This window comes from Rana temporaria, chromosome 11, assembly GCF_905171775.1.
Source record: "Rana temporaria chromosome 11, aRanTem1.1, whole genome shotgun sequence".
NCBI lineage: Eukaryota > Metazoa > Chordata > Amphibia > Anura > Ranidae > Rana > Rana temporaria.
The window spans coordinates 164,071,986-164,094,176 of record NC_053499.1 but is presented as its reverse complement, the minus strand read 5'-3'; the positions used below and the strand labels follow the sequence as shown (position 1 = coordinate 164,094,176).

The window sequence follows — 22,191 nt, the reverse complement described above, 5'->3', positions numbered from 1 at the left end:
GTTATTTTGTGTTTCTTCCATTAGTGAATAATCCCACCAACTGTTGTCTCCTCCCACCAGCTGTTGTCTCCTCCCACCAAGCTGCTTGGCGAGAGTCTTGTAGCCGATACCAGCCTTGTGTAGATCTCCAATCTTCTCCCCGACGTCCTCTGACAGATCTTTGCTCTCCCCCATGGTGGAGAGATTGGAATCTGATTAATTCTGTGGGCGGGTGTCTTTTATACAGGTAACAAGCTGAGATTAGAAGTCCCTATAAGAGAGAGCGAGAGAGAGAGTGCTCCTAATCTCAGCTCATCACCTGTATAGAAGACACCCGGGAGCCAGAAATCTCGCCGATTGGTCGGGGATCAAATACTTATTTCACTCATTAAAATGCAAATCAATTTATAACTTTTATGAAATGTGTTTTTCTGGATATTTTTGTTGTTTTTCTCTCACTGTTCTAATAATCCGACCAATAAAATTATAGAGACCGATCGTTTCTTCGTCACAAAATCAGCAGCCGATCGAATACAACCTGTTGTAATATTAATATAGATATGTAGGTATTGTAAAATATTGTGGTATATGTAAGGCACAGTATATATGTGTGACATACAGGAATTCAAGGTTACACATCAAAAGGTGTTTGCTGGGTTAGTGGTCACAGATCAAAGGAACAGCTGAGGACCCTTTGATGTGTTAATCTTACCTAAGACGACCTAGGTGTGTGAGATGGCCTGGTAAGACCCGGTTCACACTGGGGCGACTCGTCTGGCGACACAGCCGCCTGACAAGTCGCGTCCCATTGTAGTCAATGGAACCGTTCTAATAGTGGCTCCGCCTTAGAAAAAGGTTCCTGTACGACTTCGGGGGCGACTCGGGGCGATTTGCATGGACGTCTATACAGAAGTCATTTTGCAAGTCGCCTTAGAAGTCGCCTTCAGAACGCCTTGCCGATTCGCCCCCGAAGTCGTGCCGCCCCAGTGTGAACCGGCTCTGAGGAAGGAAGTATTTATTGATGGTAATTAGACTTGAGGGGGGTATTTATTCAATGGGAACATTTGGTTGACCCCCCCTCCAGTGTGAGACCAATATTTGAGGCAGTCAAGCTGGCATTCAGCTAGTCTTGTCACTCTATGATGAATATTGCACAGGTCTAGGAAAAGATGGGATTCTGAAATACTCTGCAGGATATTTGTATCGTCTGTGGACTTTGGATCTTTGTATGTTATTGGAAGTTAATAAAATTTTGTGTTCTCTGGAGAGCCTGAGTCGCTGCGAAACAACGTAATTTATGGTCATCATACTAACATCAAAGATATCAATTATCTAACCGGACTACTGGATACATATACATTATCACTACACAACCCCTCCCCCCCCCCGCTGTATAAAGGGGGGGGGTATAAAGACTCACCTGCTCCATGTACAGGATGTGATACGGTAACGAGGTTCCTTTTAGAATGTTCTCTATTTCAGACACGTCCCGCTCTCGCTCCTCCCAGCTCCGGCCGCACACGGCGCCTTCTATAGAGAGAGGAGACATCCGCAGTGTTGGGGTTGGAAGCCGCCGCTCACATACATCACAATACAGGAATCTGATTGGTTTGTACTAAAACTTCTCTTCCTTCAGGAGAATTTCCCATCCCCCGGGACTCGGCGTGAAGAAATGAAAAACGTACAAAAACAGCAATGAACACCTTACAGAGAATCCAACCCTTCCCCCCTCCCCCCAATCAGGGTGCAGGGATTGCCATCAGTGACCCCGATGGAGGGATTCTGCTCACTTCCTCTAATGTCCGGCTCTCCTCAGCAATCTGCTGATTTCTCTGCCTGTCTATGGACCACAGAAGGAGAAGGGGGGGGGTGGGTTATCTGCCTGAAGAAGAGAGTCTTGTGATTCCTCTTATTCGCTCTCCTTACATTGTATTTGCCGATTTCCTTCATAGAGGATCAGCCGAGTGAAACATGAAATAAAATCGCGTCGCTGTCACATTTCTGAACTCCGCTGACCAATGACGGCGGTCTGAGAGTTTTCAGTGATAAATATTTTCCCGCTTAACCCAAAAAGGACTGTGAACGATCGATATTCCCCCTACTCACCATCAATAAACAGAATGGCGGGTTCAAAACGCAGCTTCTTAGGAGCATCGCAGCTCCGCCCCTGGAAGATACAAATCCCGGTCAGTTTACAGCCATATAAAGAGATTATTTCTATTGTAAATGACAATCATATCAAACTTCCCGGCTCTGTGATGGTTCTACACAGAGCAGCCCCAATCCTCCTCTTCTGGGGCCCCACGCCGACGCTCCTGGCCCCTCTCCCTAACCAAGTGCCCACCATACACAGCCACTTGTGTGCTCGCTCCTCAGCCGGTAAAATGCCGATATGGTTCCGGCTAAAGGGAAAGTTCCTTCAAGGACTGCGCAGGCGCAAACTTGCTGACGGAAATCTCCGAACCTCGGCCGGCATCCAGGGCGACGTGGATTTCGAGGAAAGTGGCCAGTCGGCCTCATGTCCTCGCTCCGCTCGCTCGGCCTCCTGGCTCTTTTCTTAACATCCTCCAATCCACGGGGATGCGCAGTCCTTGAAGGAACTTTCTCGTTAGGGGAACCTTAAGGACAAGTCACCGGCTCTGTGTGGCTTGGTCCCGCCCACATCCCCTCCTCACTGGCTGTGATTGACAGTAGCAGGAGCCAATTGGAGGAGAAAGAGCGAGAGGGAGGGAGGGAGGAGAGGGAGGGAGGGAGGAGAGGGAGGAGAGGGAAGGAAGGAAGGAAGGAAGGAAGGAAGGAAGGAAGGAAGGAAGAGAAGTGTTGGATGGAGAAGGGGGTCAGGTAAGTATACAGTAGTAGTAGTAGTAGTAGTAGAGTTGGGGTGGTGGGCGGTGTAAGCGGTGGTGGGCAGTGTAAGCGGTGGTGGGCAGTGTAAGCGGTGGTGGGCGGTGGTGCGCAGTGCGGTGTAAGCGGTGGTGGGCAGTGTAAGCGGTGGTGGGCAGTGTAAGCGGTGGTGGGCAGTGTAAGCGGTGGTGGGCAGTGTAAGCGGTGGTGGTGGGCGGTGTAAGCGGTGGTGGTGGGCGGTGTAAGCGGTGGTGTAAGCGGTGGTGCGCGGTGTAAGCGGTGGTGGGCAGTGTAAGCGGTGGTGGGCAGTGTAAGCGGTGGTGGGCAGTGTAAGCGGTGGTGGGCAGTGTAAGCGGTGGTGGGCAGTGTAAGCGGTGGTGGGCAGTGTAAGCGGTGGTGGGCAGTGTAAGCGGTGGTGGGCAGTGTAAGCGGTGGTGGGCAGTGTAAGCGGTGGTGGGCAGTGTAAGCGGTGGTGGGCAGTGTAAGCGGTGGTGGGCAGTGTAAGTGGTGGTGCGCGGTGTAAGCGGTGGTGGGCAGTGTAAGCGGTGGTGGGCAGTGTAAGCGGTGGTGGGCGGTGTAAGCGGTGGTGGGCGGTGTAAGCGGTGGTGGGCAGTGTAAGCGGTGGTGGGCAGTGTAAGCGGTGGTGGGCAGTGTAAGCGGTGGTGGGCAGTGTAAGCGGTGGTGGGCAGTGTAAGCGGTGGTGGGCAGTGTAAGCAGTGGTGGGCAGTGTAAGCGGTGGTGGGCAGTGTAAGCGGTGGTGGGCAGTGTAAGCGGTGGTGGGCAGTGTAAGCGGTGGTGGGCAGTGTAAGCGGTGGTGGGCAGTGTAAGCGGTGGTGGGCAGTGTAAGCGGTGGTGGGCGGTGTAAGGGGCAGTGTAAGCGGTGGTGCGCGGTGTAAGGGGCAGTGTAAGCGGTGGTGCGCGGTGGTGGGCAGTGTAAGCGGTGGTGGGCAGTGTAAGCGGTGGTGGGCAGTGTAAGCGGTGGTGGGCAGTGTAAGCGGTGGTGGGCAGTGTAAGCGGTGGTGGGCAGTGTAAGCGGTGGTGGGCAGTGTAAGCGGTGGTGGGCAGTGTAAGCGGTGGTGTGCGGTGTAAGCGGTGGTGTGCGGTGTAAGCGGTGGTGTGCGGTGTAAGGGGCAGTGTAAGCGGTGGTGGTGTGCGGTGTAAGCGGCGGTGGTGGGCGGTGTAAGCGGCGGTGCGCGGTGGTGGGCGGTGCGGTGTAAGCGGTGGTGGTGTTCGGTGAAAATCTTATTTGGAGTCAATCTTTTTTCCTTCTCCTTTCACACCTCACACGGTCTTCATTTGTACAATACAGATTTTTATGGCCATTTTACCTATAAAACATCAGTGATTGGTTCTTACCTCCTGAACCTGCTGGATCAGAGCGCTAGAGGACGGCCCGCCGGAATACGCCAAGAGAACCTGAAACCAGCAGAAGATCAGACAGCGATCAATCGTCATGTTCTGGAGGATGGTACACATTGGGGTTCCACCAATACTAAGAATTTGAACCCGTATCGGAAATCGCATGAAACAGATATTTCCATTCTCGCTTCTTTCAGCCGGATTCCCCCACCGACACCCGAAATGTAAAAAAACACACACCTGGCAATTATCGGTTGTGAAGGCCGCAGCGTCCTAAACAACCGATGACTCAGAGGGGTTCCCCGATAAACTGAAGTCCTGGTGATTGGAGCCGTCATATAAAAAAGGGGGGGGGAGGGGCAGCTGGGAAATGTCCATCAACAACATCGCTCAGCCCAAAGGTAAAGAGAAACATTGTTTTGTATCTTTCTGTTTCTTCATCTACAGATCAAAGAGATGAACTTCCCTCTGCAGATGAAGTTTAAAGCAACCTGACAATATTTCTCTGTTTAACCCCTCATTTACTCTAATCAGCCCCAATTAACTCCTTATTCTCCGTCTCCATTTAAATTATCTTCCTGTTTTTTTTTTCTACTTCCATTTTATAAACTATTAAAACATTTTTTTTTCTTTGTTTTCTTGCGTTAATATTTTTACACTTTTCACAAAAAATAAATAAAAAAGGTCATTTGTAATGAACTGTTCAATGCTTTGTACCGTTGCTGAAGTGTAGAGGAAACAGTTGCGGTCGGGATCGGTAATTGGTGAGTAATATAATAAAGTTTTGTCACTCGTAGTAAAAAAAATAAAAAAATAATGTTATTGGTGCGTCCGCACTACACTGGCCGGCACCAACAGGCTGAGCAAAAGTATTCAGCAGCAAAAAGAGGCTGTAAATAGAGAACATGGGGGGTGCGTCCCGCCCCCGGAGTCCCCCCAATACACCCCACAATCTCCGCTCACCTTCTCTCCTGGGAACACCACTCGGTTCTTCCCCAACGCGGCTCGGAATTTGTGCACAAAGTATTCCCTGAAGCAGGACCTGGAGGAAGAGAAGAGAGATGATCTACATTCTGGATTCCCTCTGCTGACCGGATTTATAGAGATTCCATTTTCCAGCAGGACTTGGCTCCTCCCACATTGCCAAAACTACCAATACCTGGTCACATGATCATGGGATCGCTGTGCTTGATTGGCCAGCAAACTGGCCTGACCTGAACCCCATAGAGAACCCAGGCTGGTCGCCTCCAGGCCACGCCCCATTGATGCCGTAATTCATGGAAGAGGACCCCCGAGCGAGTACCGGGCACATAGATCTGCAGTATTGTGTCCCTCACCCCTCTCCTGACCCTTCCTCTGTTATCAGCCTGAGAACTCCTGACAAATCCTCACATCAGATAAAAGCAGCCAGAATCCTCTGTCCGGGGAGGTTGCTATAAATAGATTAGCAGGGAGCTGGCCCTGTTACAAAACACCTCGGAGAATCTCTGCCTATGATGAGAGGGGGGTGTGCGCCTTTCCTCCAATCAGCAATGTTATCCATCTTGGCTGTATAGCCAGACACCACACTCTGTTATACAGGAAGAGAAAATCATTATACAATATATATTTGTTATTGTAACACCCTAGAGAATAAAATGGTGGACATTGCAATACTTTCCGTCACACCGTATTTGCGCAGCGGTCTTACAAGTGCACTTTTTTGGGAAGAAAATACACTTTTTAAATTAAAACCAGAAAATTTAGCCCATTTTTTTTTTATATTGTGAAAGATAATGTTATGCCGAGTAAATTGATACCCAACATGTCACGCTTCAAAATTGCGCCCGCTCGTGGAATGGCGACAAACTTTTACCCTTTAAAATCTCCATAGGTGACGTTTAAAAAATTCTACAGGTTGCATGTTTTGAGTTACAGGGGAGGTCTACGGCTAGAATTACGATCGCGGCGATACCTCACATGTGTGGTTTGAACGCCGTTTTCATATGCGGGCGCCGCTCACGTATGTGTTCGCTTCTGCGCGCGAGCTTGGCGGGACGGGGCGATTCCAAGTAAATCTGTCAGGCCCTGGTGTAATGTATCTATATAGAATATCGGAGTTTCACTTTTTTTAATTGAATTACTGAAATAAATGAACTTTTTGATGATATTCTAATTTTATGAGATAGATAGGAAATCCCTTTATACACATCACTACTACTACACAGCTACTACAGTGGAGTTCAGAGAGTGCATTTCATGAATGAAGGTAAAGTGTTCTCTGATTGGATGAGGTGAAGGGATGGGGTGGTGATGTCACAGTATAAAACACCCGGAACTCTTCTCTATCACCCGAAGTACATCTGTGGCTCATCCGGTCTTTTTTATGAGAACCTCTGAAGAACGATTCAGGAAGGACACTGACCTGCAGAAGGCGTCTCCGACCCGGATGATGAGGACAGCGGGGGACTCCCGGCATTTCATACACCGCTCACCGACCCTGCAACCAAACCATAACAATTTACCCTTCCATCTCACTGACTCCGCCCCAATACCCACCCCGCCTTCAATCCCCACCCCCCAACTCCACCCCAATGTTCAAACTCCACCCAAATCCCAACCCCACCTTCAAACCCCAACTCCACCCAAATCCCAACCCCACCTTCAAACCCTGCCTCCAATCCCCACCCCCCCCCCCCAACTCCACCCAAATACCAACCCCGCCTTCAAACCCTAAACCCACCTCAATCCCTGCCTCCAATCCCCACCCCACCCAAATCCAAAACCCCGCCTTCAATCCCCACCCCAATGTCCAAACTCCACCCAAATCAGCCTTCAAACCCCAACCCCATCTCACCGACCCTGCAACCAAACCATAGACCAACAATTTACCCTTTCCATCTCACCGACTCCGCCCCAATACCCACCCCACCTTCAATCCCCACCCCCCAACTCCACCCTAATGTCCAAACTCCACCCAAACACCAACCCCGCCTTCAAACCCTACCTCAATCCCTGCCTCCAATCCCCACCCCCCCCCCCCCCAACTCCACCCATATCCCAACCCCGCCTTCAAACCCTACCTCAATCCCTGCCTCCAATCCCCACCCCCCCCCCCAACTCCACCCATATCCCAACCCCGCCTTCAAACCCTACCTCAATCCCTGCCTCCAATCCCCCCCCCCCCAAATCCCAACCCCGCCTTCAATCCCCACCCCCCAACTCCACCCCAATGTCCAAACTCCACCCAAATACCAACCCCGCCTTCAATCCCCACCCCCCAACTCCACCCAAATCCCAACCCTGCCTTCAATCCCCAACTCCACCCCAATGTCCAAACTCCATCCAAATACCAACCCCGCCTTCAATCCCCACCCCCCAACTCCACCCCAATGTCCAAACTCCACCCAAATCCCAACCCCGCCTTCAAACCCTACCTCAATCCCTGCCTCCAATCCCCCCCCCCCCCAACTCCACCCATATCCCAACCCCGCCCCAAATCCCAACCCCGCCTTCAATCCCCACCCCCCAACTCCACCCCAATGTCCAAACTCCATCCAAATACCAACCCCGCCTTCAAACCCCAACTCCACCCCAATGTCCAAACGCCACCCAAATCCCAACCCCGTCTTCAATCCCCACCCCCCAACTCCACCCCAATGTCCAAACGCCACCCAAATCCCAACCCCGCCTTCAATCCCCACCCCCCAAATCCCAACCCCCCAAATCCCAACCCCGCCTTCAATCCCCACCCTAATGTCCAAACTCCACCCAAATCCCAACCCCGCCTTCAATCCCCACCCTAATGTCCAAACTCCACCCAAATCCCAACCCCGCCTTCAAACTCTACCTCAATCCCTGCCTCCAATCCCCACTCCCCCCCCCCCAACTCCACCCAAATACCAACCCCGCCTTCAAACCCTAACCCCACCTCAATCCCTGCCTCCAATCTACACCCCCCCCCCAACTCCACCCATATCCCAACCCCGCCTTCAAACCCTAACCCCACCTCAATCCCTGCCTCCAATCCCCCCCCCCCGCCTTCAAACCCCAACTCCACCTCCATCCTGGCAACCAATCCCCCCCCCGCCCCGCCTTCAAACCCCAACTCCACCTCAATCCTGGCAACCAATCCCCGCCCCCCCCCCCAACTCCACCCCAATTTCCAAACTTCATCCAAATACCAACCCCGCCTTCAAACCCCAACCCTACCTCAATCCCTGCCTCCAATCCCCACCCCCCCAAATCCACCCATATCCCAAACCCCGCCTTCAAATCATAACCCACCTCAATCCCCACCCCCCAACTCCACCCATATCCCAACCCGCCTTCAAACCCTAACCCCACCTCAATCCCTGCCTCCAATCCCCACCCAAATCCCAACCCCGCCCTCAAACCCTTCCTCAATGTCCAAACTCTACCCTGATTCCGCCCCAATCCTACCCCTATCCCCCAACTCCACCTCCAAAACCCTAAACCCACCCCGCTGCCCAAACTTTACCCTGATTCCGTCATAATCCCGCTTCTAAACCCTAACCCCACCCCAACGCCCAAACTCCACCCTTATTCTGCCCTGATCCCAACCCTGCCCCAATCCCCCAACTCCACCCTAACTCCACCTCCACCAACTCTGCCCCAATCCCCGACTTCACCCAAGTCCAAACTCTGCCCGCAAAAACGTCACTCAAGTGTTTGCTGGGTACAGCCCCTCCCCCTTTACTCTCTTTCCCCTCCTCATCCGCAACACACCTCCCATCTTTCTGAAATGGGAATGAGAGACACCTATTAGCAAATGTATGCAGGCAAAGGACACACCCCTGCCACACCCCCCTTAAAGCAGAGTACCGCCCAAAAACTGGAAGTTTTGTTTTAAGGCCTCCTCCCCGTGTTCTGTTTGTGAAACTGAGGGGGGGGTACCCGATTTTGCCAGGTACCCACTCCCACGGCATTCGGAAGTTCTCCTTCCCCCTCCTGAAGTCTTCTGGGACACACAATGAATTCTAGAAGACTTTGGGACCGGTCAGAGTGCAGTGTCACTCGCGCATGCGAGGCGGGGGCAAGATGCCGGGGAGGACGCGTGGGCAGGAGGCGGGGAAAGGAAGCGGGGGACGAGGCGGTGGAGGATGCGGGGGAAGAGGCAGGGCCAGGGAGGACGCAGGGGCATGATGCGGAGGAGGGACAAGGCGGGGGAGGAGGCGGGGCAGGACGCAGGGGAAGAGGCGGGGGCAGGACGCGGGGGTGGGACGTGGAGGAGGAGGGGGGAAGGAAGCAGGGAGACGAGGCAGGGGCAGGACACGGAAGAAGAGGCAGGAGGCGGGGGCAGGACACGGGGGAGGGACGTGGAGGAGGAGGGGGGGGAGGAAGCGGGGGCAGGACGTGGAGGCGGGGGCAAGACGCGGGGGAGGGACGTGGAGGAGGTGGAGGAAGGAAGTGGGGGAAAAGGCGGGGGCAGGATGCGGGGGAGGGACGTGGAGGAGGATGCGGTGGAGGAGGAAGGAAGCGGAGGACGAGGCGGGGGAAGAGGAAGAGGCAGGGCCAGGAGGCGGGGGCAGGACGCGGGGAGGGACGTGCAGGAGGCGGGGGCAGGACGCGGGGAGGGACGTGCAGGAGGCGGGGGAAGAGGCAGGAGGCGGGGGCAGGACGCGGGGGAGGGACGTGCAGGAGGCGGGGGAAGAGGCAGGAGGCGGGGGCAGGACGCGGGGGAGGGACGCGGAGGAGGCGGGGGAAGAGGCAGGACGCGGGTGAGGGACAAGGCGGGGGAGGAGGCGGAGCAGGATGCAGGGGGAAGAGGCAGGGCAGGATGCGGGGGTGGGACGTGGAGGAGGAGGAGGGGGGAAGGAAGCAGGGGGACGAGGCAGGGGCAGGACACGGAAGAAGAGGCAGGAGGCGGGGGCAGGACGTGGAGGAGGAGGCGGGGGAAGGAAGTGGGGGAAAAGGCGGGGGCAGGACGCGGGGGAGGGACGTGGAGGAGGATGCGGGGGAGGAGGCGGAGGAAGGAAGCGGAGGACGAGGCGGGGGAAGAGGCAGGAGGCGGGGCAGGACGCGGGGGAGGGACGTGGAGGAGGAGGGGGGGAGGAAGCGGGGGCAGGACGTGGAGGAGGAGGCGGGGGCAAGACGCTGGGGAGGGACGTGGAGGAGGTGGAGGAAGGAAGTGGGGGAAAAGGCGGGGCAGGATGCGGGGGAGGGACGTGGAGGAGGATGCGGTGGAGGAGGAAGGAAGCGGAGGACGAGGCGGGGGAAGAGGAAGAGGCAGGGCCAGGAGACGGGGGCAGGACGCGGGGAGGGACGTGCAGGAGGCGGGGGCAGGACGCGGGGGAGGGACGCGGAGGAGGCGGGGGAAGAGGCAGGACGCGGGGGAGGGACAAGGCGGGGGAGGAGGCGGGGCAGGACGCAGGGGGAAGAGGCAGGGCAGGATGCGGGGGTGGGACATGGAGGAGGAGGAGGGGGGAAGGAAGCAGGGGGACGAGGCAGGGGCAGGACACGGAAGAAGAGGCAGGAGGCGGGGGCAAGACGCGGGGGAGGGACGTGGAGGAGGAGGGGGGGAAGCGGGGGCAGGACGTGGAGGAGGAGGCGGGGGCAGGACGCGGGGGAAAAGGCGGGGGCAGGACGCGGGGGAGGGACGTGGAGGAGGATGCGGGGGAGGAGGAAGGAAGCGGAGGACGAGGCGGGGGAAGAGGAAGAGGCAGGGCCAGGAGGCGGGGGCAGGACGCGGGGAGGGACGTGCAGGAGGCGGGGGCAGGACGCGGGGGAGGGACGCGGAGGAGGCGGGGGAAGAGGCAGGAGGCGGGGGCAGGACGCGGGGGAGGGACAAGGCGGGGGAGGAGGCGGGGCAGGACGCAGGGGGAAGAGGCAGGGCAGGATGCGGGGGGTGGGACGTGGAGGAGGAGGAGGGGGGAAGGAAGCAGGGGGACGAGGCAGGGGCAGGACACGGAAGAAGAGGCAGGAGGCGGGGGCAGGACACGGGGGAGGGACGTGGAGGAGGAGGGGGGGGAAGCGGGGGCAGGACGTGGAGGAGGAGGCGGGGGAAGGAAGTGGGGGAAAAGGCGGGGGCAGGATGCGGGGGAGGGACGTGGAGGAGGATGCGGTGGAGGAGGAAGGAAGCGGAGGACGAGGCGGGGGAAGAGGAAGAGGCAGGGCCAGGGGCAGGACGCGGGGAGGGACGTGCAGGAGGCGGGGGCAGGACGCGGGGGAGGGACGCGGAGGAGGCGGGGGAAGAGGCAGGACGCGGGGGAGGGACAAGGCGGGGGAGGAGGCGGAGCAGGACGCAGGGGGAAGAGGCAGGGCAGGATGCGGGGGTGGGACGTGGAGGAGGAGGAGGGGGGAAGGAAGCAGGGGGACGAGGCAGGGGCAGGACACGGAAGAAGAGGCAGGAGGCGGGGGCAAGACGCGGGGGAGGGACGTGGAGGAGGAGGGGGGGGAAGCGGGGGCAGGACGTGGAGGCGGGGGCAGGACGCGGGGGAAAAGGCGGGGGCAGGACGCGGGGGAGGGACGTGGAGGAGGATGCGGGGGAGGAGGAAGAGGCAGGGCCAGGACGCGGGGAGGGACGTGCAGGAGGCGGGGGCAGGACGCGGGGGAGGGACGCGGAGGAGGCGGGGGAAGAGGCAGGAGGCGGGGGCAGGACGCGGGGGAGGGACAAGGCGGGGGAGGAGGCAGGGCAGGATGCGGGGGTGGGACGAGGAGGAGGGGGGAAGGAAGCAGGGGGACGAGGCAGGGGCAGGACACGGAAGAAGAGGCAGGAGGCGGGGGCAGGACACGGGGGAGGGACGTGGAGGAGGAGGGGGGGAAAAGGCGGGGGCAGGACGTGGAGGAGGCGGGGGCAAGACGCGGGGGAGGGACGTGGAGGAAGGAAGTGGGGGAAAAGGCAGGGGCAGGATGCGGGGGAGGGACGTGGAGGAGGATGCGGTGGAGGAGGAAGGAAGCGGAGGACGAGGCGGGGAAGAGGAAGAGGCAGGGCCAGGAGGCGGGGGCAGGACGCGGGGAGGGACGTGCAGGAGGCGGGGGCAGGACGCGGGGGAGGGACGCGGGGGAGGCGGGGGAAGAGGCAGGACGCGGGGGAGGGACAAGGCGGGGGAGGAGGCGGGGCAGGACGCAGGGGGAAGAGGCAGGGCAGGATGCGGGGGTGGGACGTGGAGGAGGGGGGAAGGAAGCAGGGGGACGAGGCAGGGGCAGGACACGGAAGAAGAGGCAGGAGGCGGGGGCAGGACACGGGGGAGGGACGTTTAGGAGGAGGGGGGGGAAGCGGGGGCAGGACGTGGAGGAGGAGGCGGGGGAAGGAAGTGGGGGAAAAGGCGGGGGCAGGACGCGGGGGAGGGACGTGGAGGAGGATGCGGGGGAGGAGGCGGAGGAAGGAAGCGGAGGACGAGGCGGGGGAAGAGGCAGGAGGCGGGGCAGGACGCGGAGGAGGCAGGGGGAAGAGGCAGGAGGCGGGGGCAGGACGCGGGGGAGGGACGCGGAGGAGGCGGGGGAAGAGGCAGGAGCAGGACGCGGGGGGAGGGACGTGGAGGAGGCGGGGGAAGAGGCAGGAGGCGGGGGGCAGGACGCGGAGGAGGCGGGGGAAGAGGCAGGAGGCGGGGGCAGGACGCGGAGGAGGCGGGGAAGAGGCAGGAGGCGGGGCAGGACGCGGGGGAAGAGGCGGGGGCAGGACGCGGGGGTGGGACGTGGAGGAGGAGGGGGGAAGGAAGCAGGGAGACGAGGCAGGGGCAGGACACGGAAGAAGAGGCAGGAGGCGGGGGCAGGACACGGGGGAGGGACGTGGAGGAGGAGGGGGGGGAGGAAGCGGGGGCAGGACGTGGAGGAGGCGGGGGCAGGACGCGGGGGAGGGACGTGGAGGAAGGAAGTGGGGGAAAAGGCAGGGGCAGGATGCGGGGGAGGGACGTGGAGGAGGATGCGGTGGAGGAGGAAGGAAGCGGAGGACGAGGCGGGGGAAGAGGAAGAGGCAGGGCCAGGAGGCGGGGGCAGGACGCGGGGAGGGACGTGCAGGAGGCGGGGGCAGGACGCGGGGGAGGGACGCGGAGGAGGCGGGGGAAGAGGCAGGACGCGGGGGGAGGGACAAGGCGGGGGAGGAGGCGGAGCAGGACGCAGGGGGAAGAGGCAGGGCAGGATGCGGGGGTGGGACGTGGAGGAGGAGGAGGGGGGAAGGAAGCAGGGGGACGAGGCAGGGGCAGGACACGGAAGAAGAGGCAGGAGGCGGGGGCAAGACGCGGGGGAGGGACGTGGAGGAGGAGGGGGGGAAGCGGGGGCAGGACGTGGAGGAGGAGGCGGGGGCAGGACGCGGGGGAAAAGGCGGGGGCAGGACGCGGGGGAGGGACGTGGAGGAGGATGCGGGGGAGGAGGAAGGAAGCGGAGGACGAGGCGGGGGAAGAGGAAGAGGCAGGGCCAGGAGGCGGGGGCAGGACGCGGGGAGGGACGTGCAGGAGGCGGGGGCAGGACGCGGGGGAGGGACGCGGAGGAGGCAGGGGAAGAGGCAGGAGGCGGGGGCAGGACGCGGGGGAGGAGGCGGGGCAGGACGCAGGGGGAAGAGGCAGGGCAGGATGCGGGGGTGGGACGTGGAGGAGGAGGAGGGGAGAAGGAAGCAGGGGGACGAGGCAGGGGCAGGACACGGAAGAAGAGGCAGGAGGCGGGGCAGGACACGGGGGAGGGACGTGGAGGAGGAGGGGGGGAAGCGGGGGCAGGACGTGGAGGAGGAGGCGGGGGAAGGAAGTGGGGGAAAAGGCGGGGGCAGGACGCGGGGGAGGGACGTGGAGGAGGATGCGGGGGAGGAGGCGGAGGACGAGGCGGGGGAAGAGGCAGGAGGCGGGGCAGGACGCGGGGGAGGGACGCGGAGGAGGCGGGGGAAGAGGCAGGACGCGGGGGAGGGACAAGGCGGGGGAGGAGGCGGAGCAGGACGCAGGGGGAAGAGGCAGGGCAGGATGCGGGGGTGGGACGTGGAGGAGGAGGAGGGGGAAGCGGGGGCAGGACGTGGAGGAGGAGGCGGGGGCAGGACGCGGGGGAAAAGGCGGGGGCAGGACGCGGGGGAGGGACGTGGAGGAGGAGGGGGGGGAAGCGGGGGCAGGACGCGGGGGAGGAGGCGGGGGCAGGACGCGGGGGAAAAGGCAGGGGCAGGACGCGGGGGAGGGACGTGGAGGAGGAGGGGGGGGAAGCGGGGGCAGGACGTGGAGGAGGAGGCGGGGGCAGGACGCGGGGGAAAAGGCGGGGGCGGGACGTGGAGGAGGATGCGGGGGAGGAGGAAGGAAGCGGAGGACGATGCGGGGGAAGAGGCAGGAGGCGGGGCAGGACGCGGAGGAGGCAGGGGGAAGAGGCAGGAGGCGGGGGCAGGACGCGGGGGAGGGACGCGGAGGAGGCGGGGGAAGAGGCAGGAGCAGGACGCGGGGGGAGGGACGTGGAGGAGGCGGGGGAAGAGGCAGGAGGCGGGGGCAGGACGCGGGGGAGGGACGCGGAGGAGGCGGGGGAAGAGGCAGGAGGCGGGGGCAGGACGCGGGGGAGGGACGCGGAGGAGGCGGGGGAAGAGGCAGGAGCAGGACGCGGGGGGAGGGACGTGGAGGAGGCGGGGGAAGAGGCAGGAGGCGGGGGCAGGACGCGGGGGAGGGACGTGGAGGAGGGGGGGAGGAAGCGGGGGCAGGACGTGGAGGAGGAGGCGGGGGCAAGACGCGGGGGAGGGACGTGGAGGAGGTGGAGGAAGGAAGTGGGGGAAAAGGCGGGGGCAGGACGCGGGGGAGGGACGTGGAGGAGGAGGGGGGGGAAGCGGGGGCAGGACGTGGAGGAGGAGGCGGGGGCAGGACGCGGGGGAAAAGGCGGGGGCAGGACGCGGGGGAGGGACGTGGAGGAGGATGCGGGGGAGGAGGAAGGAAGCGGAGGACGAGGCGGGGGAAGAGGAAGAGGCAGGGCCAGGAGGCGGGGGCAGGACGCGGGGAGGGACGCGGAGGAGGCGGGGGAAGAGGCAGGAGGCGGGGGCAGGACGCGGGGAGGGACAAGGCGGGGGAGGAGGCGGGGCAGGACGCAGGGGGAAGAGGCAGGGCAGGATGCGGGGGTGAGACGTGGAGGAGGAGGAGGGGGGAAGGAAGCAGGGGGACGAGGCAGGGGCAGGACACGGAAGAAGAGGCAGAAGGCGGGGGCAGGACACGGGGGAGGGACGTGGAGGAGGAGGGGGGGGGGGAAGCGGGGGCAGGACGTGGAGGAGGAGGCGGGGGCAGGACGCGGGGGAGGGACGTGGAGGAGGAGGAAGGAAGTGGGGGAAAAGGCGGGGGCAGGACGCGGGGGAGGGACGTGGAGGAGGATGCGGGGGAGGAGGCGGAGGAAGGAAGCGGAGGACGAGGCGGGGGAAGAGGCAGGAGGCGGGGCAGGACGCGGAGGAGGCGGGGGGAAGAGGCAGGAGGCGGGGGAGGGACGTGGAGGAGGCGGGGGAAGAGGCAGGAGCAGGACGCGGGGGGAGGGACGTGGAGGAGGCGGGGGAAGAGGCAGGAGGCGGGGGCAGGACGCGGGGGAGGGACGTGGAGGAGGCGGGGGAAGAGGCAGGAGGCGGGGGCAGGACGCGGAGGAGGCGGGGGAAGAGGCAGGAGCAGGACGCGGAGGAGGCGGGGGAAGAGGCAGGAGGCGGGGCAGGACGCGGGGGAGGGACGTGGAGGAGGCGGGGGAAGAGGCAGGACGCGGGGGAGGGACGCGGAGGAGGCGGGGGAAGAGGCAGGAGGCGGGGCAGGACGCGGAGGAGGCGGGGGAAGAGGCAGGAGGCGGGGCAGGACGCGGAGGAGGCGGGGGGGAAGAGGCAGGAGGCGGGGGAGGGACGTGGAGGAGGCGGGGGAAGAGGCAGGAGCAGGACGCGGGGGGAGGGACGTGGAGGAGGCGGGGGAAGAGGCAGGAGGCGGGGGCAGGACGCGGGGGAGGGACGCGGAGGAGGCGGGGGAAGAGGCAGGAGCAGGACGCGGAGGAGGCGGGGGAAGAGGCAGGAGGCGGGGCAGGACGCGGGGGAGGGACGCGGAGGAGGCGGCTGGGCACAGCACCGGATCCCGGGACAGGCGGGGGTTTATTATCAGTCAGAAAATACAGAGATGACCGGAACTCCTCCTTCCCACCGCTATTCCTCCATATTGTCTTCTGAGAGGATTATCAATATACAGAGAATCACAAGGCGGGACTTCAGCGGGGATCTCTCACCTCCCGGCCGGCTCTTCTCTCTTCACCTCCCGGCATTCTCTTTCCTCCACCTCACACATTTCTTCCACAACGTGACTAACTCCACTGACAGCAACTTCCGGCCCGCTCTGAAGACGTCATATCTGCTTGCGACACACTTCGCTCTGATTGGCTAATGGGTGAAAGTGGGTCAGAAGTTGTAACGGAAGTGACGTTTCGTCGCGGCCATCTTGGTACACCCCGCACTCGGCCGCAGTAAGGATACAGTGAGAGGTCGCCAAGCGGCCATCTTGTTACACCCCCCCGGAGTCTGGCATTTGACACTTATTTTTAGCAGTAAACGGACCTCAGATAAGAGACATTCGGGATTTAGAAATCTTTCTGAATGTTTTGATGTTGAATCATAAAATCAGCAAACCTGTGAGACCAGAAAACTCGCCGCTGCTTTTATAATTTAGACTCAGAACAGTCCGACGGATTTCTAAATCCCGAATATCACTATATAAGGTCCTGGTACTGGTAAAAATAAACTACCTACTCCACAGTGCGTTCCACACATTATGTGTGCAGAGCTCCCAACTGTCCCGGATTTGGAGGGACTGTCCCTGATTTGGAGTAATGTCCCGGATTTGGAGGGACTGTCCCTGATTTGGAGTAATGTCCCAGATTTGGAGTAATGTCCCTGATTTGGAAGGACTGTCCTGGATTTAGAGGGACTGTCCCTGATTTGGAGGGACTGTCCCGGATTTGGAGTAATGTCCCTGATTTGGAGTAATGTCCCTGATTTGGAGGGACTGTCCTGGATTTAGAGGGACTGTCCCTGATTTGGAGGGACTGTCCCGGATTTGGAGTAATGTCCCTGATTTGGAGTAATGTCCCTGATTTGGAGTAATGTCCCTGATTTGGAGGGACTGTCCTGGATTTAGAGGGACTGTCCCGGATTTGGAGTAATGTCCCTGATTTGGAGGGACTGTCCCTGATTTGGAGGGACTGTCCTGGATTTAGAGGGACTGTCCCGGATTTGGAGTAATGTCCCTGATTTGGAGGGACTGTCCCTGATTTGGAGGGACTGTCCTGGATTTAGAGGGACTGTCCCGGATTTGGAGTAATGTCCCTGATTTGGAGGGACTGTCCCTGATTTGGAGGGACTGTCCTGGATTTAGAGGGACTGTCCCGGATTTGGAGTAATGTCCCTGATTTGGAGTAATGTCCCTGATTTGGAGGGACTGTCCTGGATTTAGAGGGACTGTCCCGGATTTGGAGGGACTGTCCCGGATTTGGAGTATGTCCCTCTGTTCCTCATTCCTCCTCATTTGTCCCGATCTCTATAGAGTTCTATTGTTTCCCAGAGCTAAACCTTTCATCTGATCTCTAAATTGCTACATTTGTAAATTCCAAAAGCCGATATAAAGGAAGAGAAGTGGTAAAAAAAGCACTTGTGGGTGTAACCAATCTTGTATTTTTGTACAATTCTCCTTTAAGGGGGCGTGGCAAGGGGTGTGTCCTATACCTGCATACTTTTGCTGATAGGTGTCCCTCATTCCCATCTCAGAAAGTTGGGAGGTGTACCTGTGTGTGATGGGTAGCGGCTTTCTGATAGAACGATTGTGAGCACACTGAGCATGCACAAGCGGTGTGGGCCGCGGCGGGGCGAGGAGTAGATAATTGCCGCGTCACATTCTCTATTGCAAACGTTTTTAAACTTCATTACTTGTATTTCTTTAGTTGTCATGTGATGTTCTGTATTCTACTTGTAACGACTCGTAATTGGTGCTCGCTCCCGCCGCGGCCCGCCCCGCTCAGAACAGCGCTACCCATCACACTGTGGAACGCATCGCACATGTACAGTGGGCCGGGCAGAACACCAACTTCTCACTGTATCCTTACTGCGGACGAGTGCGGGGTGTACCAAGATGGTGGCGACAGAACCTCACTTCCGTTACCTAATCTGACAAAACACCTGTTCATCTCACATAGCGACGAGGAGGCGGAAAACGCTGGAGGGAGGAGTTATCTCAGGGAGATGAAGAGATGGGCGGGGTTTTGATATATATATATATATATAGTGACGTTGAGGGCGAGGCTATATTTAAAATAAGAACGTGGGTGGAGTCTAGGTTAGGGTTAAGAGATGGGCGGGGTTTTGATATATATATAGTGACGTTGAGGGCGAGGCTATACTTAAAATAAGAACATGGGTGGAGTCTAGGTTAGGGAGGGGTTATCTCAGTCAGGTTAAGAGGTGGGCGGGGTTTATGGGTTGGGTAAAAGGAGGAGTTATCTCAGAGATGTGGCTGGGGTTATCTCGCAGGTGGTGGGTTTTAGAGGTTTTGGGGTTGGGTTAGGGGAGGATTTATGTCTGAGAGGTGGGTGGAGTTTAGAGATGTTGGTTTAGGGGAGTGGTTATCAGAAAACAGGGCAGTGGTGAGAGGAGGAGTTATCTCAGTGAGGTGGGTGGGATTTAATGTTTACTAGAAGGAGAGCTGTGAAATCTGAGCCAACCAATGGGAAGTGAGTGTTGGCTGCACCCCTCCCCCAATACATACATATATATATATACAGCGGGGGTGATAAATATATATATTACATACACACTTTTCACATATTTATTTGTATCATTTTCTTTCCACTTCACAATACATGATGTACCCGGCAATACCGCCATAATGTACCCGGCTACACCGCCATAATGTACCCGGCAATACCGCCATAATGTACCCGGCTACACCGCCATAATGTACCCGGCAATACCGCCATAATGTACCCGGCAATACCGCCATGATGTACCCGGCAATACCGCCATGATGTACCCGGCTACACCGCCATAATGTACCCGGCAATACCGCCATAATGTACCCGGCTACACCGCCATAATGTACCCGGCTACACCGCCATAATGTACCCGGCAATACCGCCATAATGTACCCGGCAATACCGCCATAATGTACCCGGCTACACCGCCATAATGTACCCGGCTACACCGCCATAATGTACCCGGCTACACCGCCATAATGTACCCGGCTACACCGCCATGATGTACCCGGCTACACCTCCATGATGTACCCGGCTACACCACCATGATGTACCCGGCTACACCGCCATAATGTACCCGGCTACACCGCCATAATGTACCCGGCTACACCTCCATGATGTACCCGGCTACACCGCCATAATGTACCCGGCTACACCGCCATAATGTACCCGGCTACACCGCCATAATGTACCCGGCTACACCGCCATGATGTACCCGGCTACACCTCCATGATGTACCCGGCTACACCACCATGATGTACCCGGCTACACCGCCATAATGTACCCGGCTACACCGCCATAATGTACCCGGCTACACCTCCATGATGTACCCGGCTACACCGCCATGATGTACCCGGCTACACCGCCATGATGTACCCGGCAATACCGCCATGATGTACCCGGCTACACCGCCATGATGTACCCAGCTACACCGCCATAATGTACCCGGCTACACCGCCATGATGTACCCGGCTACACCTCCATGATGTACCCGGCTACACCACCATGATGTACCCGGCTACACCTCCATGATGTACCCGGCTACACCACCATGATGTACCCATCTACACCTCCATGATGTACCCGGCTACACCTCCATGATGTACCCGGCTACACCGCCATGATGTACCCGGCTACACCACCATGATGTACCCGGCTACACCTCCATGATGTACCCGGCTACACCTCCATGATGTAACCGGCTACACCTCCATGATGTACCCGTCTACACCTCCATGATGTACCCGGCTACACCTCCATGATGTAACCGGCTACACCACCATGATGTACCCGTCTACACCTCCATGATGTACCCGTCTACACCTCCATGATGTACCCGGCTACACCTCCATGATGTACCCGGCTACACCGCCATAATGTACCCGGCTACACCGCCATGATGTACTCGGCTACACCGCCATGATGTACCCGGCTACACCACCATGATGTACCCGGCTACACCTCCATGATGTACCCGGCTATACCTCCATGATGTACCCGTCTACACCTCCATGATGTACCCGTCTACACCTCTATGATGTACCTGGCTACACCACCATGATGTACCCGTCTACACCTCCATGATGTACCCGGCTACACCTCCATGATGTCCCCGGCTACACCTCCATGATGTACCCGTCTACACCTCCATGATGTACCCGGCTACACCTCCATGATGTACCCGGCTACACCGCCATAATGTACCCGGCAATACCGCCATGATGTACCCGGCTACACCGCCATGATGTACTCGGCTACACCGCCATGATGTACCCGGCTACACCACCATGATGTACCTAGGGTGACCACGTGTCCCGCATTTTGCAGGTCTGTCCCGGGCACATTCATTCCAGGACAATACAGTGTCCCGGAATGAAACTGACACAGCCACCCCCCCCCGGGCCAATCTGATGCCCCCAAAAAAGGCCGCCACATCACCGCTTTACTCACCGACAGTACTTGTCCTGGCCTGGAGGAGCACAATCCCTCCCCCTGCTTGTAATTGGAGAAATCATAAATCCCGCCTCTTGTGTCCAATCACTGTGCAGTGATTCGTTACAGCACATGCTGATTTTTGGGAAGGGAGGGTGTCCCTGAATGGTAGTTTGGAAATGTGGTCACCCTAGATGTACCCTGCTACACCGCCATGATGTACCCTGCTACACCGCCATGATGTACCCTGCTACACCTCCATGATGTACCCGGCTAAACCTCCATGATGTACCCGGCTAAACCTCCATGATGTACCCGGCTAAACCTCCTTGATGTACCCGGCTACACCTCCATGATGTACCCGGCTACACCGCCATGATGTACCCGGCTACACCTCCATGATGTACCCGGCTACACCTCCATGATGTACCCGGCTAAACCTCCATGATGTACCCGTCTACACCTCCATGATGTACCCGGCTACACCTCCATGATGTACCCGGCTACACCTCCATGATGTACCCGGCTACACCTCCATGATGTACCCGGCTAAACCTCCATGATGTACCCGGCTAAACCTCCTTGATGTACCCGGCTACACCTCCATGATGTACCCGGCTAAACCTCCATGATGTACCCGGCTACACCTCCATGATGTACCCGGCTACACCGCCATGATGTACCCGGCTACACCTCCATGATGTACCCGTCTACACCTCCATGATGTACCCGGCTACACCTCCATGATGTACCCGGCTACAACTCCATGATGTACCCGGCTACACCTCCATGATGTACCCGACTAAACCTCCATGATGTACCCGGCTAAACCTCCTTGATGTACCCGGCTAAACCTCCTTGATGTACCCGGCTACACCTCCATGATGTACCCGGCTACACCTCCATGATGTACCCGGCTACACCTCCATGATGTACCCGGCTAAACCTCCATGATGTACCCGGCTACACCTCCATGATGTACCCGGCTACACCTCCATGATGTACCCGGCTAAACCTCCATGATGTACCCGGCTACACCGCCATGATGTACCCGGCTACACCTCCATGATGTACCCGACTACACCGCCATGATGTACCCGGCTAAACCTCCTTGATGTACCCGGCTACACCTCCATGATGTACCCGGCTACACCTCCATGATGTACCCGACTACACCTCCATGATGCACCCGACTACACCTCCATGATGTACCCGGCTACACCACCATGATGTACCCGACTACACCTCCATGATGTAACCCCCCCCCCCCCCCCCCCCCCCCCCCCCATAGAAATGGCAGTATACGGTTATCTCTGCTGTTTTATTATTTTTATTTTCTCCTCCTCATCACAAGGGATTCTGGGAGGTCTGACATGACTTTTATGGGGAAGGGGCTGGCACATTGGAAAACCTGCATGATTGGCCACTCCAAACCAGCTT

At 58.9% G+C, this 22,191-nt stretch overlaps 1 protein-coding gene across 1 annotated transcript; it reads right to left on the bottom strand.

Moving 5' to 3' along the window:
* Positions 1-1,303: 1,303 nt before the first annotated feature.
* On the bottom strand, positions 1,304-16,451 carry CTU2 (cytosolic thiouridylase subunit 2). Its single transcript, XM_040327801.1, has 6 exons — positions 16,309-16,451; positions 6,587-6,661; positions 5,146-5,224; positions 4,180-4,239; positions 2,086-2,146; positions 1,304-1,509 (listed from the first exon to the last, which is right to left on the bottom strand). Exons 1-6 carry the CDS (start codon positions 16,365-16,367, stop codon positions 1,304-1,306), a joined length of 540 nt encoding a protein of 179 aa, XP_040183735.1. The 5' UTR covers positions 16,368-16,451.
* Positions 16,452-22,191: the final 5,740 nt, after the last annotated feature.

Excerpts from the sequence above, each read along its gene's own strand:
- CTU2 (XM_040327801.1), bottom strand. The coding sequence starts at position 16,367 with ATGTGTGAGGTGGAGGAAAGAGAATGCCGGGAGGTGAAGAGAGAAGAG. Across the intron at positions 5,225-6,586 it reads GTCGGAGACGCCTTCTGCAG|GTCCTGCTTCAGGGAATACT; the intron begins GTCAGTGTCCTT and ends CTCTTCCTCCAG. Across the intron at positions 4,240-5,145 it reads TGGTGTTCCCAGGAGAGAAG|GTTCTCTTGGCGTATTCCGG; the intron begins GTGAGCGGAGAT and ends TGCTGGTTTCAG.